Source organism: Bombina bombina, chromosome 1, assembly GCF_027579735.1.
Source record: "Bombina bombina isolate aBomBom1 chromosome 1, aBomBom1.pri, whole genome shotgun sequence".
In the NCBI taxonomy this organism is placed as follows: Eukaryota; Metazoa; Chordata; class Amphibia; order Anura; family Bombinatoridae; genus Bombina; species Bombina bombina.
This window is the reverse complement of record NC_069499.1, coordinates 8,610,026-8,629,394: the sequence shown is the minus strand read 5'-3', so window position 1 is coordinate 8,629,394 and position 19,369 is coordinate 8,610,026. Positions and strand designations below refer to the sequence as shown.

General features: G+C 45.9%; 1 protein-coding gene across 1 annotated transcript in view; it reads left to right on the top strand.

Annotated features, from left to right (window-relative positions):
• The first annotated feature begins 5,078 nt into the window (after positions 1–5,078).
• TTLL5 (tubulin tyrosine ligase like 5) overlaps positions 5,079–19,369 on the top strand; it is a 273,384-nt gene continuing 259,093 nt past the window's right edge. Inside the window, exons 1-5 of the mRNA XM_053697018.1 lie at positions 5,079–5,119; positions 5,236–5,337; positions 5,406–5,497; positions 7,006–7,113; positions 8,874–8,955. Coding sequence (XP_053552993.1) covers positions 5,079–5,119; positions 5,236–5,337; positions 5,406–5,497; positions 7,006–7,113; positions 8,874–8,955 — 425 coding nt within the window. The remainder of the gene's footprint in view (positions 5,120–5,235; positions 5,338–5,405; positions 5,498–7,005; positions 7,114–8,873; positions 8,956–19,369) is intronic.

Here is a 19,369-nt window from a genome sequence, read left to right as displayed (position 1 = left end):
TTTCCCACTTGTGCCAACTGAATCTGGGCAGCCAGGTGGATCCAAGTGGCTATCCTTTCCCTGGTAGATGCGAAATGCCCAGGTATACCCAGTACTGCATTCACAGAGCTTATAAAATTTTACCCCATAGCGGGACCTCTTGGATGGTATATATTGCTTGAAAAGCAATCTCCCCTTAAATTTCATGAGGGACTCATCAATGCAAATGTCCTGCTCAGGTATGTAAACTTCTTTAAATTTTTGGGACAGGTGGCTTATCAGGGGCCTTAGTTTATATAACCTGTCATGCAGGGGGTCATTTTTGGGGGGGCACTTGGTATTATCATTAAAATGGAGAAACCGCAGCAATTGTTCATATCTGTCCCTCTTCATAACCCCTGGAAAAAGAGGGGTAGCCAGGATGGGGTTCTGGCTCCAGTATGAACGAATGCTGGGTTTCTTCACAATCCCCATTATTAATGTCAGGGCCCAAAACTTTTTAATCTCTGGTATGTCAGTGGGATGCCAGGTATTTTTTCTGACATACAGAGATTGGGGATTTTTGGACAGATACTGGCTGGCATATAAATTTGTTTGAGCAACTATATGCTCAAACATAGCATCTGTCAGAATCAGTGACATATAGTTTATTGGCTCACATACTGGAACATCACTTGTTATGCCAGGAGTCTCAGTAAATTCTGGCATTTCTGGGGCAGTGAAATTTGGGGGTATCCAATTTTGGTCATTTGTGCGACGCCTCCTTTTAGGTGGCGGGCAGGGAGCACCAGCATCAGATGTATCACTCAGGGGCTCTATATCTGATGCCGTAAGGGTTGCGCTGTCAGACAGAGCAGAGAGGGTTTCACTCCCTGAATCTGCGGCAAGAATGGCATAAGCCTCTTCTGCTGAATAGCGTGCCATAAGGGATTTTTTTCAGTACAAAGTACCACTTCACCACCACCAATTACCACTTCACCTTCCCCAAAATCCCACTAAACCACCCCAATTACCACCTCCCAATTACCACCCACCTATTCCCACCCACCCTATTCCCTTTTTTTTTTTTTTTTTTTAAATTATGATTTTTTCTTTATATATATTTTTTTTTTTTTTTTTTTTTTTATAAACTAAAAAAAAAAAGGAACTGGGAAGGGTAGTGATTGGGAACAGCAGGGAAGGGGTTAATAATAACTAGATCCCCACAAATAAACTTTTGGGCACTGATCAAAGCCCTGACAGGCTGATCACTGTGATATTAGGCTGATCACAGTAGCAGCTCAGTGATCAGCAGCAAAAACAATATATATATATATTTGTAACCCCCACAAATAAACCCCCAACGCTTTTGATCAACACTGATCAAAGCCCTAACAGGCTAAGCAAGTTATATTAGGCTGATCACAGTAGCAGCTCTGTGATCAGCAGCAAAAAAAATATATATATTGTTTGTAACTATATTTTTTCTCCCTCTCTAGCTTTCTGCAGCACACACCAACACTAAACTGTCTTCCTCTCTCTCTCAGATCGCACTGAGAGCAGAGAGGAAGCGGATACACTTGTAACAGCCAATGATTCCACTCATTGGCTGCTACAGTGTTACAGGGGACAATCGATACACCCCCTCCATGCTGATTGGATCCTGGGGGAGTGCCAGAGGTGCTAGGCACATCCCCCAACCGGATCCACAACAAACAAAATAACGGAGGGGGCACAGGAGCTGAAAACCGTTATGCCGTTCTATTCCGTCATAACGGCTCTAAAGCCCAGTGTAATTATGACGGAATGGAACGGCATAACGGCGTTAAAAGGTTAATGCAGCGTGTATGTGTGTGCGCACTCATCAGCGCACAATGTGTACTGTCATCCTCCCTAATGCAGAATGCAGCATGTGTATGTGTGTGCGTGTGCGTGTGTGTGTGTGTGTGTGCATGTGTATGTGTGGGTGCACTCATCAGCGCACAATGTGTACTGTCATCCTCCCTAATGCAGAATGCAGCATGTGCATGTGTGTGCATGTGCGTGTGCGTGTGTGCATGTGTATGTGTGGGTGCACTCATCAGCGCACAGTGTGTACTGTCTTCCTCCTTAATGCAGCGTGTGTATGTGTGCGCGCATGTGTATGTGTGCGTGCACTCATCAGCACACAATATGTACTGTTTTCCTCCTTAATGCAGCGTGTGCGCTCATGTGTATGTTTGCGTGCACTCATCAGCACACAATGTGTACTGTCATCCTCCCTAATGCAGCATGTGTGTGTTCGTATGTGTATGTGCACTCATCAGCGCACAACGTGTACTGTCTTCCTCCCTAATGCAGCATTTGTGTGAGTGTGTATGTGTGCGCGCATTTGTATGTGTGCGTGCACTCATCAGCGCACAATGTGTACTGTCTTCCTCCTTAATGCAGCGTATGCGCCCATGTGTTTGTGTGCGTGCACTCATCTTTGCACAATGTGTACTGTCTTTGTCCTTAATGCAGCATGTGTGTATGTGTGTATGTGTGTGCATGTGTATGTGTGCGCGCATGTGTATGTATGCGCGTGTGTGTATGTGTGCACGCATGTGTATGTCTGCGTGCACTCATCAGCGCACAATGTGTACTGTCTTTGTCCTTAATGCAGCATGTGTGTGAGTGTGTATGTGTGCGCGCATGTGTATGTGTGCGTGCACTCATCAGCACACAGTGTACTGTCATCCTCCCTAATACAGCGTGTGTGTGTGTGCACGCATGTGTATGTGTGCGTGCACTCATCAGCGCACAATGTGTACTGTCTTTGTCCTTAATGCAGCATGTGTGTGTATGTGTGCGCGCATGTGTATGTGTGCGTGCACTCATCTTTGCACAATGTGTACTGTCTTCCTCCTTAATGCAGCATGTGTGTGTATGTGTGCGCGCATGTGTATGTGTGCGTGCACTCATCTTTGCACAATGTGTACTGTCTTCCTCCTTAATGCAGCATATGTGTGAGTGTGTATGTGTGCGCGCATGTGTATGTGTGCGTGCACTCATCAGCACACAGTGTACTGTCATCCTCCCTAATGCAGCATGTGTGTGTGTGCGCGCATGTGTATGTGTGCGTGCACTCCTCAGCGCACAATGTATACTGTCTTCCTCCTTAATGCAGCATGTGTGTGTATGTGTGCGCGCATGTGTATGTGTGCGTGCACTCATCTTTGCACAATGTGTACTGTCTTTGTCCTTAATGCAGCATGTGTGTGAGTGTGTATGTGTGCGCGCATGTGTATGTGTGCGTGCACTCATCAGCACACAGTGTACTGTCATCCTCCCTAATGCAGCATGTGTGTGAGTTTGTATGTGTGCGCGCATGTGTATGTGTGCGTGCCCTCCTCAGCGCACAATGTGTACTGTCTTCCTCCTTAATGCAGCATGTGTGTGTATGTGTGCGCGCATGTGTATGTGTGCGCGCATTCATCAGCGCACAATGTGTACTGTCTTTGTCCTTAATGCAGCATGTGTATGTGTGTGCATGTGTATGTGTGTGCATGTGTATGTGTGCGTGCATGTGTATGTGTGCGCGCATTCATCAGCGCACAATGTGTACTGTCTTTGTCCTTAATGCAGCATGTGTATGTGTGCGCGCATGTGTATGTGCGTGCATGTGTATGTGTGCGCGCATGTGTATGTGTGCGCGCATGTGTATGTGTGCGTGCACTCCTCAGCGCACAATGTGTACTGTCTTCCTCCTTAATGCAACGTGTGCGCGCATGTGTATGTGTGCGTGTATGTGTGTGTATGTGTGTGCATGTGTATGTGTGCGTGCATGTGTATGTGTGCGCGCATTCATCAGCGCACAATGTGTACTGTCTTTGTCCTTAATGCAGCATGTGTATGTGTGCGCGCATGTGTATGTGTGCGCGCATGTGTATGTGTGCGCGCATGTGTATGTGTGCGCGCATGTGTATGTGTGCGTGCATGTGTATGTGTATGTGTGCGTGCATGTGTATGTGTGCGCGTATGTGTGCGCGCATGTGTATGTGTGTGCATGTGTATGTGTGCGTGCATGTGTATGTGTGCGTGCACTCATCAGCGCACAATGTGTACAGTCTTCCTCCTTAATGCAGCATGTGTATGTGTGTGCATGTGTATGTGTGCGTGCACTCATCAGCGCACAATGTGTACTGTCTTTGTCCTTAATGCAGCATGTGTATGTGTGCGCGCATGTGTATGTGCGTGCATGTGTATGTGTGCGCGCATGTGTATGTGTGCGTGCACTCATCAGCGCACAATGTGTACAGTCTTCCTCCTTAATGCAGCATGTGTGTGAGTTTGTGTGTGTGTGTGTGTGTGCGCGCATGTGTATGTGTGCGCGCATGTGTATGTATGTGTATGTGCGCACATGTGTATATGTGCGCGCATGTGTATGTGTGTGCATGTGTATGTGTGCGTGCACTCCTCAGCGCACAATGTGTACTGTCTTCCTCCTTAATGCAACGTGTGGGCGCATGTGTATGTGTGCGTGCATGTGTATGTGTGCGTGCATGTGTATGTGTGCGTGCACTCATCAGCGCACAATGTGTACTGTCTTCCTCCTTAATGCAGCATGTGTATGTGTGCGTGCATGTGTATGTGTGCGTGCACTCATCTTTGCACAATGTGTACTGTCTTTGTCCTTAATGCAGCATGTGTATGTGTGCGCGCATGTGTATGTGTGTGCATGTGTATATGTGTGCATGTGTATGTGTGCGTGCACTCATCAGCGCACAATGTGTACTGTCTTTGTCCTTAATGCAGCATGTGTATATGTGTGCGCATGTGTATGTGTGCGCATGTGTATGTGTGCGCATGTGTATGTGTGTGCATGTGTATGTGTGCGTGCATGTGTATGTGTGTGCATGTGTATATGTGCGTGCATGTGTATGTGTGCGTGCATGTGTATATGTGCGTGCATGTGTATGTGTGCGTGCATGTGTATATGTGCGCGCATGTGTGTGTGCGTGCATGTGTATATGTGCGCATGTGTATATGTGCGCGCATGTGTATATGTGCGCGCATGTGTATATGTGCGCGCATGTGTATGTGTGTGCATGTGTATGTGTGCGTGCATGTGTATGTGTGCGTGCACTCCTCAGCGCACAATGTGTACTGTCTTCCTCCTTAATGCAGCGTGTGCGTGCGTGTATGTGCGCATGTGTATTTGTGTGTATGGGTGAATGTTTTGAATTTTTCTATACCAACCTTATACCAAAACCCACCTTCATATGTTTGCTGACCTTTCCCTCTCGTTTACACAAGGTTTGCAACTGTGCGTTATGAGCAGATCTCTAAAAACTTCAAGAATCAGTTCATGCACCTGACCAACTACAGTGTGAACAAGAAGAGTGGCGATTATGTGAGGTAATGACTGCGTGTGTCCTAAGCTCATATTTAGTGTATTTATAGACACTAACCTACTTCTCTTTAAGATGTGATGACCCTGAAGTAGAGGATTATGGGAACAAGTGGAGCATGAGCGCCATGTTGCGATATTTAAAGGAAGATGGCATTGATACAGCCGGTATGTGCAGGGAGGGACCACTGAGAGCAGAAGGGGTGATGGGGAAGCTGGTCAGAACATAGCCCTGGTTACATCTTTTTATTGCCTTCCCTTCTGCATGTCCAGAGTCTTTTTTATGGCTGATATTGTTCTTCATTCACTCTGCTTTCTCCCCTGTCTGATGTGTACCACCCTCACCTCTGCCCCTGTCTGATGTGTACCACCCTCACCTCTGCCCCTGTCTGATGTGTACCACCCTCACCTCTGCCCCTGTCTGATGTGTACCACCCTCACCTCTGCCCCTGTCTGATGTGTACCACCCTCACCTCTGCCCCTGTCTGATGTGTACCACCCTCACCTCTGCCCCTGTCTGATGTGTACCACCCTCACCTCTGCCCCTGTCTGATGTGTACCACCCTCACCTCTGCCCCTGTCTGATGTGTACCACCCTCACCTCTGCCCCTGTCTGATGTGTACCACCCTCACCTCTGCCCCTGTCTGATGTGTACCACCCACACCTCTGCCCCTGTCTGATGTGTACCACCCTCACCTCTGCCCCTGTCTGATGTGTACCACCCACACCTCTGCCCCTGTCTGATGTGTACCACCCACACCTCTGCCCCTGTCTGATGTGTACCACCCTCACCTCTGCCCCTGTCTGATGTGTACCACCCTCACCTCTGCCCCTGTCTGATGTGTACCACCCTCACCTCTGCCCCTGTCTGATGTGTACCACCCTCACCTCTGCCCCTGTCTGATGTGTACCACCCTCACCTCTGCCCCTGTCTGATGTGTACCACCCTCACCTCTGCCCCTGTCTGATGTGTACCACCCTCACCTCTGCCCCTGTCTGATGTGTACCACCCACACCTCTGCCCCTGTCTGATGTGTACCACCCACACCTCTGCCCCTGTCTGATGTGTACCACCCACACCTCTGCCCCTGTCTGATGTGTACCACCCTCACCTCTGCCCCTGTCTGATGTGTACCACCCTCACCTCTGCCCCTGTCTGATGTGTACCACCCTCACCTCTGCCCCTGTCTGATGTGTACCACCCTCACCTCTGCCCCTGTCTGATGTGTACCACCCTCACCTCTGCCCCTGTCTGATGTGTACCACCCTCACCTCTGCCCCTGTCTGATGTGTACCACCCTCACCTCTGCCCCTGTCTGATGTGTACCACCCTCACCTCTGCCCCTGTCTGATGTGTACCACCCTCATCTCTGCCCCTGTCTGATGTGTACCACCCTCATCTCTGCCCCTGTCTGATGTGTACCACCCTCACCTCTGCCCCTGTCTGATGTGTACCACCCTCACCTCTGCCCCTGTCTGATGTGTACCACCCTCACCTCTGCCCCTGTCTGATGTGTACCACCCTCACCTCTGCCCCTGTCTGATGTGTACCACCCTCACCTCTGCCCCTGTCTGATGTGTACCACCCTCACCTCTGCCCCTGTCTGATGTGTACCACCCTCACCTCTGCCCCTGTCTGATGTGTACCACCCTCACCTCTGCCCCTGTCTTTCAGCCCTCATGTCCCAGGTGGAGGATCTAATCATCAAGACCATTATTTCTGGGGAACACGCTATAGCTGCTGCCTGTAACTCCCTTATTGCACACAGAGGAAACTGCTTTGGTGAGTTGTGGTGTTCTGTACAGGCAGGGGCGGCATATCCTGAGCACAAACATAACGGCCACTCACCTTCCTACACGTAACATGCCGGCCACTCACCTTCCTACACGTAACATGCCGGCCACTCACCTTCCTACACGTAACATGCCGGCCACTCACCTCCCTACACATAACAATGTGCCGGCCACTCACCGCCCTTGTAGGCCACCAACCTTCCTACACATACAACATGCCGATCAGACACCTCTATACACATACAACATGCCGGTCGGACACCTTTATATACGTATAACATGCCGGTCAGACACCTCTATACTCATACAACATGCCGGCCAGACACCTCTATATACGTATAACATGCCAGCCAGACACCTCTATATACGTATAACATGCCAGCCAGACACCGCTATATACGTATAACATGCCGGTCAGACACCTCTATACACATACAACATGCCGGCCAGACACCTCTATATACGTATAACATGCCAGCCAGACACCTCTATATACGTATAACATGCCAGCCAGACACCGCCATATACGTATAACATACCAGCCAGACACCGCTATACACATACAACATGCCGGCCTGACACCGCTATACACGTACAACATGCCGCCCAGACACCACTATACACGTACCACATGCCAGTCAGACACCTCTATACACGTATAACATGCCGGCCAGACACCGCTATACACATAACGACATCCTGGCCAGACACCGATATACAGGTACAACATTCCGGCCAGACGCCGCTATACACATAACGACATCCTGGCCAGACACCTCTATAAACGTATAACATGCCAGCCAGACACATCTATATACGTATAACATGCCGGCCAGACACCTCTATACACGTACAACATGCCGGCCAGACACCTCTATACACGTACAACATGCCGACCAGACACCTCTATACACGTACAACATGCCGGCCAGACACCTCTATACACGTACAACATGCCGGCCTGACACCGCTATACACGTACAACATGCCGGCCTGACACCGCTATACACGTACAACATGCCGGCCAGACACCGCTATACACATAACAACATGCCGGCCAGACACCGCTATACACATAACAACATCCTGGCCAGACACCAATATACAGGTACAACATGCCGGCCAGACACCTCTATATACGTATAACATGCCGGCCAGACACCTCTATACACGTATAACATGCCGGCCAGACGCCACTATACATATAGCGACATCCTGGCCAGACACCGATATATATGTACAACATGCCGTCCAGATGCCGCTATACACATAACGACATCCTGGCCAGACACCGATATACAGGTACAACATGCCAGCCAGACACCAATATACAGGTACAACATGCCGGCCAGACGCCGCTATACACATAACGACATCCTGGCCAGACACCGATATACAGGTACAACATGCCGGCCAGACGCCGCTATACACATAACGATGTGCCAGCCAGATACTAATATACACGTACAACATGCCGGCCAGACGCCGCTAAACACATAACGACGTGCACATATATATAGTTGTTGGCTCACTGTGCATATGCTGTTAGTAATGTGTTATAGGACTGTTAGGTGACATTTTATAATGTACATAGCTGCTGTGCAGAAAGAGCCTTTGATGTACAATACAATTTACGTAATTCAATTGTTTCCCCCACAAACCCTTGAGCATTCATTAGCAGGTGGGAAAGGACCTGGGGAACTCCTTATTCATTTCTCCATCCGCCTTCATTGCTGCCTTTGCTTTCAGAGCTGTACGGGTTTGATGTGCTGATCGATAAGAACCTGAAGCCATGGCTGCTGGAAGTGAATCTGTCACCATCACTAGCATGGTGAGATCCTCGTTCCCAACTGGTTATAGACAGAGCTGTAATTAGGGGTTATAAATAGGAAATCCTTCTAGTCCGGAGATGGGAAAATATCAGTTCAGTGCTAGTTATGTGACTGCTGGATTAACCTTACTGTTCAGTTGCTTGGTGTTTCTCTTGTAAGGTGAATCCAGTCCACGGATTCATCCTTTACTTGTGGGATATTCTCCTTCCCTACAGGAAGTGGCAAAGAGAGCACACAGCAGAGCTGTCCATATAGCTCCCCCTCTAGCTCCACCCCCCAGTCATTCTCTTTGCCGGCTCTAAGCACTAGGGTCTCTCTCGGGAGGGTAAAGTGAATGTGGTGTTAGAATTGTAGTTTTTATTATCTTCAATCAAAAGTTTATTTTAAATGGTACCGGTTTGTACTATTTACTCTCTAGCAGAAAAAGGATGAAGATTTCTGCTGAGAGGAAAATGATTTTAGCATGTTGTAACTAAAATCCACTGCTGTTCCCACACAGGACTGAGGAGTACCAGAAAACTTCAGTTGGGGGGAACAGTTTGCAGGGGAACTGCAATAAGGTATGTTCAGTCATTTATTTCTAGACAAGACTGAGATAATGCTAGAAGAGACTGACAATATCCCCATGAGGGGAGGGTAAGCTATGTTCAGAGACTTAGTAAGGAATTGAATGCTTACATAACAGGGCTAATTATGCTTGTTGACACTAATTCAGGGCAATCGATTGTTTTCTTAGGAAAAAAGACACTTTGAAAGTCCTTTTGGGTTCTTTCTGGGGTTATTACCCACATGGCTATTTTTTATTCACTTTGGAGTGATTTCTTAGGCCTCACAGCTCCGGAGTAGAGTGGGAGGGGCCTAATTTTGCACCTCAGATGCGCAGTTAGAATTACATAGAAGTTCATGCTGCTTCACATGGAGGGTCCTGCTGCTGTTTGAGGGCCTAAAGGAAGCTATATTCCCCCAAATCTGGTCCCTAAGGGCAGGTAGGGCCACAGCAGTGCTGTGGCAAGGTGCTGTAGTAATTTTAACCGGGTGTTGGCTTTAGGCTGCTCCGGTTTGGGCATTAAGGGGTTAATCGTTTTGCTACTAGTGGTGCAATTTTACTAAGGCTTTAGGTACATACTGTGAAAATTTCAAAAGGATTACTGCATTTATCACTGTTTTGCAAAATTGTGTGCCTTTTTTATCTCTTAAAGGCACAGTAACGTTTTTTCAAATTGTGTTTTTGATTTGATTAAAGTGATTTCCAAGCCTGTTTGTGTATACTACTAGTCTGTTAAACATGTCTGACACCAAGGAAAATCCTTGTTCAATGTGTTTAGAAGCCATGGTGGAACCCCCTCTCAGAATGTGTCCTTGTACTGATATGTCTATACACTTTACAGATCATATTGTTGCACTTAAGAATGTGGCCCAAGATGATTCTCAGACTGAAGGTAACGAGGGTAGCCCGTCTGCCTCTCCCCAAGTGTCACAACCAGTTACGCCCGCTCAAGCGACGCCTAGTACCTCTAGTGCGTCTAACCCTTTTACATTACAAGACTTAGCGGCAGTCATGGATAACTCTCTTGCAACTTTCTTATCTAAACTGCCCGTGTTACCTGCAAAGCGTGATAGCTCCATTTTAAGAACAGATTATGAGCATTCTGACGCTTTGGTAGCTGTATCTGATATACCCTCACAATGCTCTGAAGTGGGAGCGAGGGATTTGATGTCTGAGGGAGAAGTCTCTGATTCAGGAAGGGTTCCTCCTCAGACAGATTCAGATACATTGGCTTTTAAATTTAAACTAGAACACCTCCGCGTTTTGCTCAGGGAGGTATTAGCTACTCTGGATGACTGTGACCCTTTGGTGGTACCAGAGAAATTGTGTAAAATGGACAAGTACCTAGAGGTCCCTGTTTACACTGATGCGTTTCCGGTCCCTAAGAGGATTGCGGATATCGTTACTAGGGAGTGGGATAGACCAGGTGTCCCCTTTGTTCCCCCTGCTGTTTTTAAGAAAATGTTCCCCATATCTGACCCCATGCGGGACTCGTGGTAGACGGTCCCTAAGGTGGAGGGGGCTGTTTCTTCACTTGCTAAACGCACAACCATACCAATTGAAGACAGTTGTGCTTTTAAAGACCCTATGGATAAAAAATTAGAGAGTTTACTTAAGAAAATTTTTGTTCAACAAGGTTTTCTTCTCCAACATATTGCCTGCATTATTCCTGTAACTACTGCAGCTGCTTTCTGGTTTGAGGTGCTGGAAGACTCGCTCCAGACGGAGACCTCATATGAGGAAATTATGGATAGAATTAAGGCTCTAAAGCTAGCTAATTCTTTTATCACTGACGCCGCTTTCCAAATAGCTAAGTTAGCGGCAAAATATTCAGGTTTCGCCATTTTGGTCGGCCGATGTGTTGTCTAAATCCAAGCTTTTGAACATCCCTTTCAAAGGAAAGACCCTCTTCGGGCCTGAATTGAAAGAGATTATTTCAGAAATCACCGGGGGAAAAGGCCATGCTCTCCCTCAGGACAAGCCCTTTAAGACAAAGAACAAAGCTAATTTTTGTTCCTTTCGTAATTTCAGGAATGGCCCCGCTTCATCCTCTCCTGCTGCAAAGCAAGAGGGTAACGCTTCACAGCCCAAGGCAACCTGGAAACCTTACCAGGGCTGGAATAAGGGTAAACAGGCCAAAAAGCCTGCAGCTGCCACCAAGACAGCATGAAGGGGTAGCCCCCGATCCGGGACCGGATCTAGTAGGGGGCAGACTCTCTCTCTCTTCGCTCAGGCCTGGGCAAGAGATGTACATGATCCTTGGGCATTAGAGATTGTATCCCAGAGATATCTTCTAGAATTCAAGGACTCTCCTCCAAGGGGAAGATTCCACATTTCTCGTCTGTCTACAGATCAGACAAAGAAAGAGGCGTTTTTACGCTGTGTAGAAGATCTACATACCATGGGAGTGATCCACCCAGTTCCAATTACGGAACAAGGGTTGTGTTTTTACTCAAACCTGTTTGTGGTTCCCAAAAAAGAGGGAACTTTCAGACCCATCCTGGATCTAAAAATTCTAAACAGATTCCTCAGAGTCCCATCATTCAAAATGGAGACCATTCGGACAATCTTGCCAATGATCCAGGAAGGTCAATATATGACTACCGTGGATCTAAAAGATGCATACCTACACATTCCTATCCACAAAGATCATCAACAGTTTCTCAGGTTCGCTTTTCTGGACAAGCATTACCAGTTTGTGGCTCTTCCCTTCGGCTTAGCCACTGCTCCCAGAATTTTCACAAAGGTGCTAGGGTCCCTCCTGGTGGTCCTAAGACCGCGGGGCATAGCAGTGGCGCCTTACCTAGATGACATCTTAATTCAGGCGCCGTCTTTCCAAAGAGCCAAGTCTCACACAGAGATTGTATTGGCCTTTCTGAGGTCTCATGGGTGGAAGGTGAAAATCAAAAAGAGTTCTCTTTCCTTTCTCACAAGGGTTCCCTTCCTAGGGACTCTAATAGACTCGGTAGAAATGAAAATATTTCTGACAGAGGTCAGAAAATTAAAACTCTTAACTACTTGCCGAGCTCTTCATTCCATTCCCCGGCCATCTGTAGCTCAGTGCATGAAGACAATCTGATTAATGGTAGCAGCAATGGACATAGTCCCTTTTGCTCGGATACACCTCAGACCACTGCAACTATGCATGCTCAAACAGTGGAATGGGAATTATGCAGATTTGTCTCCTCAAATTCAGTTGGACCAGGAGACCAGAGATTCTCTTCTCTGGTGGTTGTCTCAGGATCACCTGTCTCAGGGAATATGTTTCCGCAGGCCAGAGTGGATCATTGTAACGACCGACGCCAGTCTGTTAGGCTGGGGTGCGGTCTGGGACTCCCTGAAAGCTCAGGGCTTATGGTCTCGGGAAGAAACTCTTCTCCCGATAAATATTCTGGAACTGAGGGCGATATTCAACGCTCTTCAGGCATGGCCTCAACTAGCTGCGGCCAAATTCATCAGATTTCAGTTGGACAACATCACGACTGTAGCTTACGTCAATCATCAGGGGGGAACAAAGAGTTCCCTAACGATGACGGAAGTAACCAAAATAATCAGGTGGGCGGAGGGTCACTCCTGCCATCTCTCAGCAATTCACATCCCAGGAGTAGACAACTGGGAGGCGGATTTTCTAAGTCGTCAGACTTTTCACGCGGGGGAGTGGGAACTCCACCCGGAGGTATTTGCCCAGCTGACTCAGCTATGGGGCACTCCAGAGTTGGATTTGATGGCGTCCCGTCAGAACACCAAACTTCCTCTCTACGGGTCCAGGTCCCGGGATCCCAAGGCGGTATTGATAGATGCTCTAGCAGCGCCTTGGTCCTTCAATCTGGCTTATGCTTTTCCACAGTTTCCTCTTCTCCCTCGTCTGGTCGCCAGAATCAAGCAGTAGAAGGCTTCGGTGTTTCTGATAGCGCCTGCGTGGCCATGCAGGACTTGGTATGCAGACCTAGTGGACATGTCATCTGTCCCACCATGGACATTGCCAATGAGGCAGGATCTTCTAATACAGGGTCCGTTCAAGCATCCAAATCTAATTTCTCTGCGTCTGACTGCATGGAGATTGAACGCTTAATTCTATCAAAGCATGGTTTCTCTGAGTCAGTTATAGATACTCTGATTCAGGCTAGAAAGCCTGTCACCAGGAAAATCTACCATAAGATATGGTGGAAATATCTTTGTTGGTGTGAATCCAGGGGATACTCATGGAGTAAGATTAGTATTCCCAGGATATTGTCTTTCCTCCAAGAAGGATTGGAGAAAGGATTGTCAGCTAGTTCCTTAAAAGGACAGATATCTGCTCTGTCTATCCTTTTACACAAGCGTCTGGCAGAGGTACCAGACGTTCAAGCGTTTACTCAGGCTTTAGTCAGAATCAAGCCTGTTTATAAACCCGCTGCTCCGCCATGCAGTCTAAATCTAGTTCTTTCAGTTCTTCAAGGGGTTCCGTTTGAACCTTTACATTCCATAGATATTAAGTTGTTATCTTGGAAAGTTTTGTTTTTGGTAGCTATCTCTTCTGCTCGAAGAGTCTCAGAATTATCTGCTTTGCAGTGTGATTCACCTTACCTGGTGTTTCACGCAGATAAGGTAGTTTTGTGTACCAAGCCTGGTTTTCTTCCTAAAGTTGTTTCTAACAAGAATATTAACCAGGAAATAGTTGTTCCTTCTCTGTGTCCTAATCCTTCTTCGAAGAAGGAACGTCTGTTACACAATCTTGATGTAGTTTGTACTTTAAAGTTTTATTTACAAGCAACTAAGGATTTCAGACAAACATCTTCCTTGTTTGTTATCTATTCTGGTAAGAGGAGAGGTCAGAAAGCGACTGCTACCTCTCTTTCCTTTTGGCTGAAAAGCATCATCCGTTTGGCCTATGAGACTGCTGGCCAGCAGCCTCCTGAAAGAATTACTGCTCATTCTACCAGAGCAGTGGCTTCCACATGGGCTTTTAAAAATGAGGGTTCTGTTGAACAGATTTGTAAGGCAGCGACTTGGTCTTCACTGCATACTTTTTCCAAATTTTACAAATTCGATACTTTTGCTTCTTCGGAGGCTATTTTTGGGAGAAAGGTTTTGCAAGCAGTGGTGCCTTCCGTTTAATTTAAGGTACCTGTCTTGTTCCCTCCCTTCATCCGTGTCCTAAAGCTTTGGTATTGGTTCCCACAAGTAAAGGATGAATCCGTGGACTGGATACACCTTACAAGAGAAAACAGAATTTCTTTCATGTAATTAACAAGAGTCCATGAGCTAGTGACGTATGGGATATACATTCCTACCAGGAGGGGCAAAGTTTCCCAAACCTTAAAATGCCTATAAATACACCCCTCACCACACCCACAAATCAGTTTTTACAAACTTTGCCTCCAAGGGAGGTGGTGAAGTAAGTTTGTGCTAGATTCTACGTTGATATGCGCTCCGCAGCAAGTTGGAGCCCGGTTTTCCTCTCAGCGTGCAGTGAATGTCAGAGGGATGTGAAGAGAGTATTGCCTATTGAATGCAGTGATCTCCTTCTACGGGGTCTATTTCATAAGGTTCTCTGTTATCGGTCGTAGAGATTCATCTCTTACCTCCCTTTTCAGATCGACGATATACTCTTATATTTACCATTACCTCTACTGATTCTCGTTTCAGTACTGGTTTGGCTTTCTACAAACATGTAGATGAGTGTCCTGGGGTAAGTAAGTCTTATTTTCTGTGACACTCTAAGCTATGGTTGGGCACTTTATTTATAAAGTTCTAAATATATGTATTCAAACATTTATTTGCCTTGACTCAGAATGTTCAACTTTCCTTATTTTCAGACAGTCAGTTTCATATTTGGGATTATGCATTGAATTATCATATTTTTCTTACCTCAAAAATTTGACTTTTTTCCCTGTGGGCTGTTAGGCTCGCGGGGGCTGAAAATGCTTCATTTTATTGCGTCATTCTTGGCGCGGACTTTTTTGGCGCAAAAATTCTTTTCCGTTTCCGGCGTCATACGTGTCGCCGGAAGTTACGTCATTTTTTTACGTTATTTTGCGCCAAAAATGTCGGCGTTCCGGATGTGGCGTCATTTTTGGCGCCAAAAGCATTTAGGCGCCAAATAATGTGGGCGTCTTATTTGGCGCTAAAAAATATGGGCGTCGCTTTTGTCTCCACATTATTTCAGTCTCATTTTTCATTTGCTTCTGGTTGCTAGAAGCTTGATATTTGGCATTCTTTCCCATTCCTGAAACTGTCTTATAAGGAATTTGATCTATTTTGCTTTATATGTTGTTTTTTCTCTTACATATTGCAAGATGTCTCACGTTGCATCTGAGCCAGAAGATACTACAGGAAAATCACTGCCTGCTGGATCTACCAAAGCTAAGTGTATCTGCTGTAAATTTTTGGTAGCTATTCCTCCAGCTGTTGTTTGTAATAATTGTCATGACAAACTTGTTAAAGCAGATAATATTTCCTTTAGTAATGTACCATTGCCTGTTGCAGTTCCCTCAACATCTAAGGTGCAGAATGTTCCTGATAACATAAGAGATTTTGTTTCTGAATCCATAAAGAAGGCTTTGTCTGTTATTTCTCCTTCTAGTAAACGTAAAAAGTCTTTTAAATCTTCTCTCTCTACAGATGAATTTTTAAATGAACACCATCATTCTGATTCTTTGGACTCTTCTGGTTCAGAGGATTCTATCTCAGAGATTGATGCTGATAAATCTTCATATTTATTTAAGATGGAATTTATTCGCTCTTTACTTAAAGAAGTACTAATTGCTTTAGAAATAGAGGATTCTAGTCCTCTTGATACTAATTCTATACGTTTGGATAAGGTTTTTAAAGCTCCTGCGGTTATTCCAGAAGTTTTTCCTGTTCCTAATGCTATTTCTGCAGTGATTTCCAAAGAATGGGATAAATTGGGTAATTCATTTACTCCTTCTAAACGTTTTAAGCAATTATATCCTGTTCCGCCTGACAGGTTAGAATTTTGGGACAAAATCCCTAAAGTTGATGGGGCTATTTCTACCCTTGCTAAACGTACTACCATTCCTACGTCAGATGGTACCTCGTTTAAGGATCCTTTAGATAGAAAAATTGAATCTTTTCTAAGAAAAGCTTATCTGTGTTCAGGTAATCTTCTTAGACCTGCTATATCATTGGCTGATGTTGCTGCAGCTTCAACTTTTTGGTTGGAAACTCTAGCGCAACAAGTAGCAGATCGTGATTCTCATGATATTATTATTCTTCTCCAGCATGCTAATAATTTTATCTGTGATGCCATTTTCTCCAACATAGGTGTGTCCGGTCCACGGCGTCATCCTTACTTGTGGGATATTCTCCTCCCCAACAGGAAATGGCAAAGAGCCCAGCAAAGCTGGTCACATGATCCCTCCTAGGCTCCGCCTACCCCAGTCATTCTCTTTGCCGTTGTACAGGCAACATCTCCACGGAGATGGCTTAGAGTTTTTTAGTGTTTAACTGTAGTTTTTATTATTCAATCAAGAGTTTGTTATTTTGAAATAGTGCTGGTATGTACTATTTACTCAGAAACAGAAAAGAGATGAAGATTTCTGTTTGTATGAGGAAAATGATTTTAGCAACCGTAACTAAAATCCATGGCTGTTCCACACAGGACTGTTGAGAGCTACTAACTTCAGTTGGGGGAACAGTATGCAGTCTCTTGCTGCTTGAGGTATGACACATTCTAACAAGACGATGTAATGCTGGAAGCTGTCATTTTCCCTATGGGATCCGGTAAGCCATGTTTATTACGATCATAAATAAGGGCTTCACAAGGGCTTATTAAGACTGTAGACTTTTCTGGGCTAAATCGATTCATTAATTAACACATATTTAGCCTTGAGGAATCATTTTATCTGGGTATTTTGATATAAGAATATCGGCAGGCACTGTATTAGACACCTTATTACTTAGGGACTTTCCCAAAGCATAAGCAGAGCCTCATTTTCGCGCCGGTGTGGCGCACTTGTTTTTGAGAGGCATGGCATGCAGTCGCATGTGTGAGGAGCTCTGATACTTAGAAAAGACTTTCTGAAGGCGTCATTTGGTATCGTATTCCCCTTTGGGCTTGGTTGGGTCTCAGCAAAGCAGATACCAGGGACTGTAAAGGGGTTAAAGTTTAAAACGGCTCCGGTTCCGTTATTTTAAGGGTTAAAGCTTCCAAATTTGGTGTGCAATACTTTTAAGGCTTTAAGACACTGTGGTGAAAATTTGGTGAATTTTGTACAATTCCTTCATGTTTTTTCGCAATTGCAGTAATAAAGTGTGTTCAGTTTAAAATTTAAAGGGACAGTAACGGTTTTATTTTAAAACGTTTTTGTACTTTGTTATCAAGTTTATGCCTGTTTAACATGTCTGAACTACCAGATAGACTGTGTTCTGAATGTGGGGAAGCCAGAATTCCTATTCATTTAAATAAATGTGATTTATGTGACAATGACAATGATGCCCAAGATGATTCCTCAAGTGAGGGGAGTAAGCATGGTACTGCATCATTCCCTCCTTCGTCTACACGAGTCTTGCCCACTCAGGAGGCCCCTAGTACATCTAGCGCGCCAATACTCCTTACTATGCAACAATTAACGGCTGTAATGGATAATTCTGTCAAAAACATTTTAGCCCAAATGAACACTTGTCAGCGTAAGCGCGGCTGCTCTGTTTTAGATACTGAAGAGCATGGCAACGCTGATACTAATATCTCTGAAGGGCCCCTAACCCAGTCTGATGGGGCCAGGGAGGTTTTGTCTGAGGGAGAAATTACTGATTCAGGGAACATTTCTCAACAGGCTGAACCTGATGTGATTGCATTTAAATTTAAGTTGGAACATCTCCGCATTCTGCTTAAGGAGGTATTATCCACTCTGGATGATTGTGACAAGTTGGTCATCCCAGAGAAGCTATGTAAAATGGACAAGTTCCTAGAGGTGCCGGGGCTCCCAGAAGCTTTTCCTATACCCAAGCGGGTGGCGGACATTGTTAATAAAGAATGGGAAAGGCCCGGTATTCCTTTCGTCCCTCCCCCCATATTTAAAAAATTGTTTCCTTTGGTCGACCCCAGAAAGGACTTATGGCAGACAGTCCCCAAGGTCGAGGGAGCGGTTTCCACTTTAAACAAACGCACCACTATACCCATAGAGGATAGTTGTGCTTTCAAAGATCCTATGGATAAAAAATTAGAAGGTTTGCTTAAAAAGATGTTTGTTCAGCAGGGTTACCTTCTACAACCAATTGCATGCATTGTCCCTGTCGCTACAGCCGCATGTTTCTGGTTCGATGAGCTGATAAAGGCGGTCGATAGTGATTCTCCTCCTTATGAGGAGATTATGGACAGAATCAATGCTCTCAAATTGGCTAATTCTTTCACCCTAGACGCCACTTTGCAATTGGCTAGGTTAGCGGCTAAGAATTCTGGGTTTGCTATTGTGGCGCGCAGAGCGCTTTGGTTGAAATCTTGGTCGGCTGATGCGTCTTCCAAGAACAAGCTACTTAACATTCCTTTCAAGGGGAAAACGCTGTTTGGCCCTGACTTGAAAGAGATTATCTCTGATATCACTGGGGGTAAGGGCCACGCCCTTCCTCAGGATCGGCCTTTCAAGGCAAAAAATAAACCTAATTTTCGTCCCTTTCGTAGAAACGGACCAGCCTGAGGTGCTACGTCCTCTAAGCAAGAGGGTAATACTTCTCATGCCAAGCCAGCTTGGAGACCAATGCAAGGCTGGAACAAGGGTAAGCAGGCCAAGAAACCTGCCACTGCTACCAAGACTGCATGAAATGTTGGCCCCCGATCCGGGACCGGATCTGGTGGGGGGCAGACTCTCTCTCTTCGCTCAGGCTTGGGCAAGAGATGTTCTGGATCCTTGGGCGCTAGAAATAGT